Source organism: Canis aureus, chromosome 31, assembly GCF_053574225.1.
Source record: "Canis aureus isolate CA01 chromosome 31, VMU_Caureus_v.1.0, whole genome shotgun sequence".
Taxonomy (NCBI): domain Eukaryota; kingdom Metazoa; phylum Chordata; class Mammalia; order Carnivora; family Canidae; genus Canis; species Canis aureus.
Window position 1 is genome coordinate 28,449,762 of NC_135641.1, and position 13,045 is coordinate 28,462,806.

Below are 13,045 nucleotides of genomic sequence, written 5' to 3' on the forward strand. Positions count from 1 at the left end.
AGTGACCCATAGAGTGCCTTTGTATAGCAGGCATTTGGGGAACTAAATCTATAATGCTTGTTTGTTCCCTCTGGGGTTCATGGCAGTAACTTTAATTCACTAATATTTGCAGAATTTTCTCTGCCAGTTTTTAGAAAATCCAACGAGTTGTAGTAGGAAATACATCCATTAACAAGAAATGGAAATGTGCCATATTTTGTTACTCGGCCTTCATTTCTAATTCCTCTTTATAAATGGACGCTGAATTTCATTTAAATATTCACCCCTCATCTACGCAGACCTGTATCCTTGGGGAAGTACATCCAGCAGACAAGCCCAAGAAAGGGCTCAGGTTCACTTTAAACTCATCAAATCATCTCAAATTCTGGCCACGGTGGTTCATCCAAGTATGGATGCATCACCCAATGTAAGCCAATGAGATTTTAGGATTTTGGGGGGGTTTGCTTGTTTTTTTGTTTTTGTTTTTGTTTTGTTTTGTTTTTGTTTTGTTTTGTTTTTTTTGTGTGTGTGTTTTGTTGTTGTTGTTGTTTTGTTCTGTTTTGTTTTGGTGGGACCGTAAGAGAGAACAGTTAAGAGGATATGAACCTGTGGCGTCTGCGACTCACAGAGGAATGAATACTGACTGGAGGACGGACGTTTTCACACGTGCAGGTGGGTGGAGCTGAAGAACTGCGGACAAATTAAGCCTCAGTGGTGATGCTATGAACCCAGTTTGGTTTGGGGATTCTGTTCCGAGAAACCAGAAGCATCCTAACAGATACAGAGGCACAAATAAATCCAAATATCGCACTGACCAAACTTTGAATAACTTTCTTTTATTGGCATCAACTCAGTTTTTCCTCCATCTCCTCCTCTGAACACTCTTCCCATGTTTCATTCATAAGTATTTCCCAAGTAAAATGTGGTTTTCATGTCTCCATAACTTTTCAAACTATTTCCTCTACTTGAGGGGCCCCTTGTCATCTCCTTGATCACTCAGTAAATCACTTTTTTTCAATCAATGCCTTCCCTGTAGGCTTCATTGTTGCATTGCCAGTTGTATGTAAAAGTTTATTGTAACATTTACTTTCAGGTATTACCTTATTTATTTATCTGTTTGCCTTTCTTAGATTTTTTTTTTTGAGACTAAAGTTTAGTTTACAATCCATAAACTCAATGACACCTCTAGTTAGTATACTGTAAATCAATGAAGAAATGAATGTGAACTCTATTTCTTAATCCTCAAAAAGTAAGACATTAAGTTGACCACTAGCTGTTTCATATTTAGCAAGTAATTTTTACTTTTGGTTATGACGTTCAATGAAAATTCTGACTTATTCCCCTTTTGTGAATCTAATTTTAATCTTTTGAAATAAGACACAGCACTTTTTCGGTGACATGTTATAGGATAAGTACATTTTTAAAAAGGAGAGACTTCCCAGAGAAGTTTAATGCCAAAAAAAATTGCAAGTATTTTGTCTACATGCATGAACATCTCATGATTTTAATTTTAACTTCAGGAATATTGTGACGTATAAACATTTTATAAATCTTATCTCAAAAAATAATGATTTGAATAGTCTGTGCTTCAATGCAAAAATGAAACATTAATTTGTTCAGTTTCTCATACAACATGTTTATTAAACATTTCAGTGTCAATAATTTCTTAGAATTGTAACATTTAACCTTGTAATGGAGCTAATACCAATTCTATTCATGGGAGTATATTCTGGACTTTTGAACGACTTTAAGTAAAATGAATGCCACTGTCTTCAGGTTGTGCTTGGAGCAAAGACAAAGAAACATCAACTCATTCTTTCCAACTAATAAAACATCTAATGATGCAATGTTTATGATGACATTACTTTAAAGCTATTGTACTGTTAAATATATTTTTGCTTCTGTTACAGAAGCCTAATATATCATCTCTGAACATTAGCAATTTTCACATTATTTAGATTTTAAATATTGAATTTTTAACTTGGACTCCAAGGAAAAATCCCGAAAAATAAAGATCTGAATTTAGCATCTTTTTCCTTCCCTTAACCATAACTCTTCAATCTGATATGACTTTTCATGGAATCTATGTCGGAAGTATAGCTTTTTAAGATAACTTTAAAAAAAAAATCTCACTTCTATATGAAAGAGGGAATTCAGAATCACTGAAGTTCTGAAGGAGCATGTGCTTGGATGATTATTTCCACCAGTTCCTTATTTTTATTATAAAGTGGCAATTTATATCACCATTAGAAATATACATTTGTATATAAAGTTTTGCATTCAAATCTCTTTATTTTTTGGTTAGCTATGACTAAAGAACACAAGTCAAATAAAAACTCTACCCTTATTTCAGAAGCATATGTATATATACACATATATACTTGTAGAACAATCCACTGTTTTAAATGTGATTCTGATTTAAAAAATGCTATTTACAATTTTATGACAGAGAAATAATCTCAGCCTTTATGCTATTAAAATGAGCAAGGAATTTGGATGTTTGAGTGTGTTTCACCTTGTGCAGACGAAATTAGGCAACACCATGGAAAAACCTTCTCAGAGCAAGGCCTTGTAGACTAAGCCATGAGGATAGAAGAGATTTGCTATTTCTGGGTCCATGTTTAAAAAAATTAGTGTTGATGTAGTCATGCTTCTTCACCAAGAAATCAGTGGTCTCAATTTAGGACCTTCGAACTTTGTAATATACAAGCCATTCTTCATCCTTTTACTATTGCCTTAATATTCTCATCTCGTCCTAGTGGCACCATAGGACCATCTATCTAGTGGCACCATAGGACCACCATCCATAGATATAATAATATCTATCTACAGCAGTGTCATTTTCCTAAATTGAAGAATTCTTCTAAAAAGCTATCTGGGTTAAAATGAGGCCCATAAAGCATCACAATTTACATCAAATTGATGTCTCTTTATTGCGCCCATCCATAGTGGCTAAAAATGTGCTATGAAATTCATATGTAAAATTTGAAACCTAAACTATTACTGTGATCAAGAACAGGTTGGCTGGCTGTCCTCTGGTTTCCTGAAGCACAAAAGGCTCTGAATTAGCAAATGGAACTTCAGCACCATTTTGTTTCTATACCTCTAACTTCTAGCTTAAAAATCAATTGAAGTATGTTGACCAGAAAACTATTTAGAGATTCTCAAAAGTCTTGTTTTCATTCTTAAGCCCATTGATTTTGAAACATGTTATACAATAAAGACTCTTAGAATAAACACATCTTGACTTATATGTACATAGTCAATTACAAAGCTTTACTAAAAGTTATATTTTTCCTGAGAATATCCCAATGCATTGAAAAAAGAAAGAGCTTATTTTATTTATAGGAACATAAGAGATGGGTGAATTGAGACCCAGAAATGGGAATGACAAAAATCAAAGTAACAAATTCTTTCACTTGGAAGAAAGATGAAAACTATTAAAACTGGCTCATATTTTTAGAGGAAATAGGATACTTATATGTTTATATTTGGTAAAATTTTGAAAACCTAGACAGTGAATACTGACTTTTTCTTTTAAAAGATTTAGGTACTTTAAAAGTAAGCAGCGGTTAAGCAAATGTTCACCCTACAGTTTTTGTCAGGTTAATATGTAAAAGAAATACGATGTTTCCCATTTATTCTTTAAAATTAATTGTAAATAAGGCAAAGCTAATTTCTAAACGTTTTACTATGGTCAGCATTTGCTTAAATGATGTGGGAAAAACAATATAGAAATTGGGTGGTTAAGCTTCTGTTTCTTAATTGCTATCAGGAAGAAGACAAATATGAGTCTAGGTGATAAATGATGGACAGCCATTGAAAATTGAGGGGAAAATTGTGTTGGGAGTTCATATCTTTATTACATTTTTCATAATACTTAACCAGATTAAATATATTGTCATGAAATCATTACTGTAATTAATAACACTTTGTGAAATTGTCAATTGTGTTACTGATAAGTTTGCAGGGTCTGTAGGTGTGTGTGTGTGTGTGTGTGTGTGTGCGTGTGTGTCACCATAAAATCTCAAGTCATTTCATGCTAAATGAGCCTGAGATCCATTTTGTAGAATCCTCTTTCTTTTTATTTTTTCAAAGAAAACAGGCTTTGTGCTTGGGATTTGTTTGGTCCTGGAAGTGACAAGTGTGTTTAAAATCAAGTTGAATCAAGAGTGACAAGCAGAAATACAAACAGTATTGTAATTTTTTTTTCTACAATGGTATTCTTTTCCTACAAGAGTAACATTCTTTTTATTTTCTTTTAATTTGTGTCTTTATTTGTTACTTTCAAAATATTTTTGGTTAAACAAATATCTTTTGCAAATGTGTGTTCAAAATCCTTGCCAAGATGCCTAATTTTTAGTCTTTACAACTGATAAGGCAAATTGCTCCATTTCATTTGCTGCTACCCTCCTGATAACCTAAATAGAAAGCTTGGTGAAGGACACAAACCACTATTAAAGAATAATGATTGTGTAGAGTGAGGGGAACTACATTGACTTTGAAAGAATACAGCAACCAATGGCAAGGTCATTTAAGTGAAGGCCTAGAGCTTCTGCAGAGTGTATATATTTTAGGGAGTTGTATTTGGAACAATACATGCTGGACAGTAGAGCTATAGGAGAAGTAACATGCTAAGTCTTCTCATTGGTAATATCCATAATTCTGCATACACTTTTTAACATTCTGTTTTATTTTAATTTGGGTGTCTCTATACCACTCCTGATTTGTAGGACTAAGTACGTCTATTTTTTCCAAGGCAATTGTATAACATTCATTTCTTCCCTGATATTTTTCTAATCCTTTATTATTCCTAACTATGCATTTGCCTAGTCCTTACGCTGAGGGTTCTTTTTTTTTTTTTTTTTTTTTTTCACACAACGGTATGTTGGAACCATAGCTGTTAATTCTGTATTGTTTCTCTATGCCCCTTGAAAATTCAGTATATTAAGTTCCCTTCTATGTTCTAGGAGTCAGACTTACTGTCAACTATACTTATTAACAAAGTTATATAGCAACAAGCAAGCCACTGGCTTCATGACATGGTAAGTTAGGAATTTCATAGCCATGCCTCCCAATTTCTTGGTGAAGTTTGGAAAATGATACATACATAAAACTCTGGTAAGGTACAATGGCAAATACAATTTGCTTTAACAATTTCCTAGGACTTATTTCCTTACGTGAAACCCCTTTTTTTCTTTCCTGCTGCAAGAGATGGTACAAAACTCTCTAACACAGCTGGACATGCACCTGTACTCTCAAAAGTGTGCACAATGTAAAAAAACAGACCGCATGATAAGACCATATGACTTATTCATCACCGCCCAGGCATGGCAATGATACAGAATTCCCAAAAGTTACCTCAGCCTTAGAACACATTTTTTTTTTCCTAAAGGATGAATAAAAATGAGATCCTGGATTAATTCCTTTGATAAAAATATTATAATCTTCTAGGTTAATCTGAAACTCTTTTTATGAAGGAATGAAATCAGCTAATATCATTAAATTCAACAGAACTCTGTCTTTTGCATAAAATAATTATAAGTAACAACTTCAAGAAAAAAATTTTTAAACTTTTAAATGATTCCTGGCTTATATCATACAGGCATTAGAAGAATCTATGATTTGTACATGTTCAATATCATGATTAAAAAAAAAAAATCCTGGAGACAGGATGTAATTATGTGTCAATTCCAGATGCCCAAAGAAAATTCAAATTCAACACAAAGCACACATCACAGCATTACCCAAAGTTTAAATTATTCAGGGTATTACATTGATTTGTAAGTTCAATTCTCCAAAACCCTTGTCTTTAAGATAGTAACTTTATTTCAAATTTATTATAGTTATTGTCTTCATTATAATTAGCCTCTATTAATAACAGTACAATGTTGTGATGTCTTGATTTATTTTTTCCCTTGATTTTATGTGTGCTAATATTTGTGCATGTGCATTTTCTACCACATTGCAACAGGCAAGCTTTGGTTCAATTTCTTTGTCCTACACAAAGGAAGATTTTTGAGTGCAGAATCTTAGTCACTAGGTCCTGGATTGCCATTTTATTTTCCTCTCCTTGGGTGGATTTAATTGGAAGGAAATAGGTAAAGGGGAGGGAAAAAAGGGAAGGGATGAAAGAGGGATGAAGGGAAGAGTTCTCAGCTATGTTGAATCTTGATTCACGACTTTGCCTCCATTCATGGTTGGTGTTCCAGAACTTTTCCTTGAACGCCCTTGTTTTTCTCCAATTTCATGTAGTGATGGCTCTCTGTACATACACACTGAAAAGCAAAATTACATCAATTACTTATAATTGTAGACATCAATTTGGCCTCAATAAGCATCTCAAGTTTGATTTTACAATATTCTTCACTCTCATTCACTAGCTCTCCTCCCCAGTGTAAAATGACTTTTAACTTGATAACATATTTATTGGATATGTATGGTCCTCTTCCAGTTGTAGCAGTCATAACCTTTTAAGTCTTCTTGAACTGCGGACATAGAGTGATTTCTGTTCTCCTACAGATAAGGCTAGAATCTTACCTGTCTGCTAACCTATATAACAGGATTTTCATCTAGAGTTAGAGGAGACACTGCAAGTATAACATTAAAAGCGTAGGCATAGATACTTTTTAAAGTCCTGAATCTGCAGTCTAGTTTGCATAGGAAAAAAAAATCCTTATTTACATGTTCCTAATCTTTACCCTACTATAAGAAACACAACGCTGTTAGATCAAATTGAAATATTTATCAACAATTTTCAGGGTATCCTACATAAAAAAATGACAATAGGAGGGAGGACAGAGGAAAATAAACAAACCAAATATCATTTTCCTGATTGCTCCAGGTTTGAATATGCAACTGTGAGATTTTAGTTCACATTTATATAAAACTGTTCCTCTTTCCTCCATTGTTTTGTCTGGCTCTAAAGCTCAGTCATCTGTGAATTATCATGGCTATTGCTAGATAATTGCACAGAAAGAATAATATTTTTCAACTCATAGTTATTCTTGTAAGATAGGATCTTCGTTCCTTACATTGTTGTGAAATAGACAAATGTGTACAAGCATATGAAATATTTCACTTAAACATCGGGAATTATTTTTATCCTTGATTTAGGAACAAACAGTTAAGTACCTCCATGTATTGAATCATCAATACAGGGCTTTAGTAATCTAAATGCTCTTTCTAATCAAATAGCTTCCTTGCCTGGGCTTTGCCCTGGTACAGGAGACCTGAGCATGGCTATGACCAAATAGATGTCATGTGGTGGTTAAGAGCACCAATCTGGGAGCCACACCACTTGTGTCCCCAACTTCAGTCAGCCACTCACTAGTTCTGTCAACTTAGATACACTGTTGTAGTTAAAAAACTAAATTTTTATGAGAATTAAGTGCCTGGCATATACTAAACATCCAAAGATGTTTAAGAAAATGAAGGAGCTGATCTCTTCATTAGAATTTTGAATAACAGATTTCAGAGAACAAAGTGATAGTTTTGAGGGGTGGCTAAAGATATTCTAAATTAAAAACTAGATTAAGAGAGTTAAGATACAAAAAAATTCTCTTTAGACTAGTTTAGTGATGAGGACACAGGTTTTTTTTTCCCCCTCAATATTTCAGTGGTAGAGCTTCTTCTTCTTCTTTTTTTTTTTTTTAAAGATTTTATTTATTATGAAAGACACACACACACACACACACACACACACACACACACACACAGAGGCAGAGACACAGGCAGAGGGAGAAGCAGGCTCCATGCAGGGAACCCGATGTGGGACTTGATCCCGGGACTCCAGGATCAGGCCCTGAGCCAAAGGCAGATGTTCAACTGCTGAGCCACCCAGGTGTCCTGCAGTGGAAGAGCTTCTTAAACGTTAATGTGCTTTCAAATCATCCAGGGATATTTTGTTAAAATCCAGAATCTGATACAGAAGGTTTCCGTGGAGTTAAGATTCTACATTTTTAATAAGTTCCCAGGTGATGCTGGTCTTGGCAAATGGAACTACACTTTGGGTAGTACAAAATATGCAAACAAACTATGTTTGGCTAAGTATAATGTGCAAAACTATTGCACACAAATATTTTATTTTTATTTTATTGCATTTTTACATATATATTTTTAAATGAGATTTTAAAGTATTTCAATTATTACACTAAATGGCTCCTCCAATATCCCAAAGACTTTTGGGATAAGTAGCAAAGTTGTACAGAGAAAATGAGTTGAGAAAGAATTGATGCTTAATTTTCAGATGATGCCAGTAGATAATTTAAGTTTTCACTTTCTCTTACAAAAGACAGAAGATCCTATGGAAGGTCTTATGGAAATCTTGTAATTCCTCAAGTCTAAATGTCTCTTACATATATTTCTGTTATGGGCAAAATGTCAAAATCTCAAAAATTAAAGCATGCATTTATATATGCAAAATAAAGCTATTTATTTATAACTGGTAAGTCTACAGGGAACTCAGAAGTAATGAAGTGATTCTATTAGAAAGCTATTTATGTGATACCATAAAAGAGTTTTCCCTACACTGCACCTAGTCAACTGTGAAAACCAATACATCTCCAGGCCTGACTACAAACTGCTAAATCTCAAAGAATGACAAAAATAATATATATATATATATATATATATATATATATATATATATGCATAATAGAGGAGGAGGCCTGGGTGGTTCAGTTAGTTAAGCATCTGACTCTTGATTTTGGCTCAGGTCATGATCTCAGGGTGAGAGGATTGAGCCCCATATTGGGTTCCAGGCTGAGAGCCAGGAGTCTGCTTGAGATTCTCTCTCCCCTTCTGCTTCTCCTCCTCCCCCCAGGCTCATGTGTGTGCTAAGAAAGAAAGAAAGAAAGAAAGATTCATTAAAAAATATGTATATATAAAGTAGATTTTGACCTGCAAATTTCTTAAACTCCAACTTAGAGATACTTGAAGGATGTTATTTTCCAACTTAAATTCAAGAATATATTTTAAAATAACTTTTATAGTTGAATTTCTTATTTTACTACTTATTTTTTTTAGTTTCCTTATGTCATAGATTCTTCCCAAAGAATTTGATTTTAACTTCATCTCTTTATTATTTTTTGTTATTTCTCACATATGCATAAAATACTTGAGTCATGACAATGTGAAATATTACCATTATAACTACCACTGCAGATAACTTTTCCAATAACTTAATCCTGCTTGCCATCTTGGTATCAAGTCCCCAAAGAGGATTTTTAAATTGGCATCTGAACATTTTCAGTGTTTCAAAGGGAACAAAATTCATTAGTATTATAGCAGAGCATGCAATTTGCCCTCCTCAGGACTACTCCATTACTAATTTTCAGATATTTCCATTTAAATGGTGTAATAATTTTCCAGGTTTTGAAAAAACTAGTTCATATATCTTAGTTGGAAAATGAAGAGTAATAAATAGGTTTCCTAGTTCACTGGAACCCCCCACCCCACAATAAATCAAGTAATTATTTGAATTTCTGTATTTCTGTTAATAGAAAGAACTTTCTTTAAAGAAAGCAAACTTATGACAATCTAGGAATTGCATACAAATATAAACAAAGAGAACAAAAACTTTGTCAAACAGATTGATTTCTTGGGCTTTAATTTTCATTATTTATAGGCTCTGGGATGTTAGTATTACTGTCTAACTCAAGAAGCTGATAAATCAAGAAGTACAAAGCTCAATCAAATTTTAGAATGAAAATGTAATTAAAAGAGTATGGTCCAATTAGAAAGCAAAGAAAGGACAAACCATTTCTCTTAAGTAATATAACTTCCTTTGATAGTTGTATTAGTACTCCATAACTGTGGTATTCTAAATGATAAACAATAAAAAGATGACACAAAATACAAGAAAACAGAAGGTATAAGTGTTCTACAAAATGCATTATATGTCCAAAATGTAAAACCCAATCACTTTGATGTACAAAATAACCACAATGGGACACCTGTGTGGCTCAGTGGTTGAACGTCTGCCTTTGGATCAGGGCATGATCCTGGGGTGCCTGGATTGAGGCCTACATCAGGCTCCCTGTGGGAAGCCTGCCCATGACTCTGCCTCTTTCTCTGTATCTCTCATGAATATATAAAATAAAAAAAAAAATAACCACAATGGTAATCTCATAAATAAATTTTAATCCCTTAAATAAATCTATTATTTCAGTGTTTTCAAAGCCACTTTTAAAAAGATTTTATTTGAGAGAGAGAGCACAAGTGAGGGAGGGGTGGCAGAGGAAGAAGAAGAAGCAGACTCCGCACTGAGCAGGCTCTATCCCAGGACCCCAAGATTATAACTGAAACCAAAGGCAAATGCTTAACCCACTGAGCCACCCAGGGACCCCTCAAAGTCATTTTAAATTGACTAACTCAATTGATAATTATAATAATCTTGTGTATAAAGTGAGAAATTCTTATCCAAATTTTTAAAATATGAAATAAACTAATCAACTTTCCTAATGTCAAATAGTAAGGGCAGAACCAGGATGAGAATGAAAGGCTTCAAAATCCTAGTCAAGAGTTCTAATAAAAGCAAAAGATCAATTTATCAAAAAATGGAATAAACTCAGCCATTCAATAAAATGAAATCTTGCTATTTGCAACAATGTGGATGGAACTAGAGTGTATTATGCTAGGCAAAATAAGTCCATCAGAAAGACAATTATCATACGATCTCAGTCATATGTGGGATTTAAGCAACAAAACAGAGGATCATAGGGGAAGAGAGGGAAAAATAAAGATGAAATCAGAGAGGGAGACAAACCATAAGAGTATTAATCATAGGAAAGAAACAGAGTCACTGGAGGGGGGTGGGGGATCTGGCAAGTGGGTGATGGACAGTAAGAAGGGCAAGTGATGGAATAAGCACTGGGTGTTATATAAGACTGATGAATCACTGACCTCTACTTCTGAAACCAATAATACATTATACGTTAATTAACTGAATTTAAATAAAATAAGATTTACATTTAAGAAAATGGAAAAAAATGATTGTCTTATATCAGACAATGCTTAAATTAGATCCGTTTATTTTTAAAAAATTTTTTTTAAAGATTTTATTTATTTATTCATGAGAGACAGAGAGAGAGAGAGAGAGAGAGAGAGAGAGGCAGAGACAGGCAGAGGGAGAAGCAGGCTCCATGCAGGGAGCCCGACGTGGGACTCGATCCCGGGTCTCCAGGATCATGCCCTGGGCTGAAGGTGGTGCTAAACCGCTGAGCCACCCTGGCTGCCCTAGATCCATTTATTAATTGAGATCCAAGTTGGCCTTTCCTCTACTAAATATTCCTAATGTCATTCAAAAATGGTAATAAAAACAAATGCAGGATGGCTGTTTTCAAAAATGAAAACAAAAAGAAAGTAACAAGTTTTGGAGTAAGAAGTTCCTGGGGCTGGAGAAGGGAGAATGATTCAATGTATATAAGTACAATGTGAATGTACCTAATGGCATTGAAATGTACACTTACAATGGTTAAAATGTTAAATTTTATGTTGTGTATATTTTACACAGCATAATAATTACACACTTAAAAAATATGCACATACAAATACCGAGTATAAGGTATAAAGAAAGAAATGACTATTAAAGCCAGAAATGTCTTATTTGCCTGGGAAGATCTAACAATTTCCTAATATTCAAAAATATTGGTCTTAGTACTATAGTAAGATGGAGAGAATTGAGCTATAACTGAGGGGGTATAGAATTGGTAAAAGGACAGGAAAATCGGATGAGAATATCCTAGGAACACGCTACCTAATATAAAAATCCATTTTGCCATATGTGATCACAGAGCATTTAAAATGTGATTAGTCCTGGGCTCCCTGCATAGAGCCTGCTTCTTCCTCTGCTTGTGTCTCTGCCTCTCTCTGTGTGTGTCTCTCATGAATAAATAAATAAAATATTTGAAAAAAAATGTGATTAGTCCTAATTCAGACGTGCTGTAAGTACAAAACAAACATTAAATTTAAAGACCACACAAAAAGAATTAACATATCATCAGTTATATATGAACTGGTTACATATTAAATAGATAATATTTTGGATATATTGGGTGGAGTATATTATTAAAATTTGTCACGTTTGTTTTTATTGTTTAAGTGTATCAAAAAGTTTTAAATTACATATGTAGCTCATATGATGTTTCTTTTAGACAGTTCTATATTAGAAGAATTTGTTGTTTGGAAGAGAAGTGTCCTGACTGGACCTAGAGCTATAAATTACTGAACGATGGGAAGAGAGGGGAGAAAGTGTTCTGACCTGGTTGGTCTTGACACTCATATATAGACTTGGAGATACTGAGTGTCTTGGATGACTTAGTAGGATGCAACTGGTTCACAAAACATTTATTGACCCTTTTTACTTGGCCAAGCTAATGCTGTATCACCTTCATCCTAAAATGGCCTTTTCATGTTCTTTCCTCTCCTCCAATTTCAATTTCTCTTTTATAACTAGTACCCAAAGATGAATTGGTTCAAGCGTTGATTTGTTCATTTATTCGATAAACAGGTGTACGTTTCATTTGCACCAGGCACCCTGCCAGATTGCATAGCAACTGTGAGAGGTGGCCGCTTGAATCCTGCCCTCATGGAGCTCAAGGCTAAGAACAGCACAGACATACACACATATCACAGACTGTTCAGAGCCAGAGTGGGGAGTGGAATGGAAAAGAGCACAGAACAATAGCTATACAATGTTGATTTAGCCTTGAAGAATGCAGAGGATTTACACAGATGAATAAGCTACCAAATAAGACTGAAGAGGTTATATAAGAAAAACAAAAACAAAAGAAAAAAAAAAAGAAAAACAGTGACTGGTTGAAGAATGGGGTAAAATTGAGAAGTAGGGAGGAATAAGCTGGCAGGGCTGACTCATGTCAGACCTTCTGAGTTCCAAGCTGGAAGATTTAAAGCATGACCCTGATGTCTATCAGCCTCAATTTGATAAGTGAATGAAGAGTTAAAAAATATGTCCATCAAGGACATGAGTGTATAGTGAAAATCTATTTATTCAATCTCGTTATCTAGAAAAATGTCTAACTATGTTTACATGACATGAATACAG

The 13,045-nt window shown here is 34.1% G+C and overlaps 1 protein-coding gene across 3 annotated transcripts in view; it reads right to left on the bottom strand.

Moving 5' to 3' along the window:
• Positions 1-799: 799 nt before the first annotated feature.
• FGF12 (fibroblast growth factor 12) overlaps positions 800-13,045 on the bottom strand; it is a 550,076-nt gene continuing 537,830 nt past the window's right edge. For all 3 annotated transcript variants that reach the window (XM_077880098.1, XM_077880097.1, XM_077880096.1), the window contains one exon: positions 800-6,257. In XM_077880098.1, coding sequence (XP_077736224.1) covers positions 6,139-6,257 — 119 coding nt within the window. In that variant the 3' untranslated portion in view covers positions 800-6,138. The remainder of the gene's footprint in view (positions 6,258-13,045) is intronic.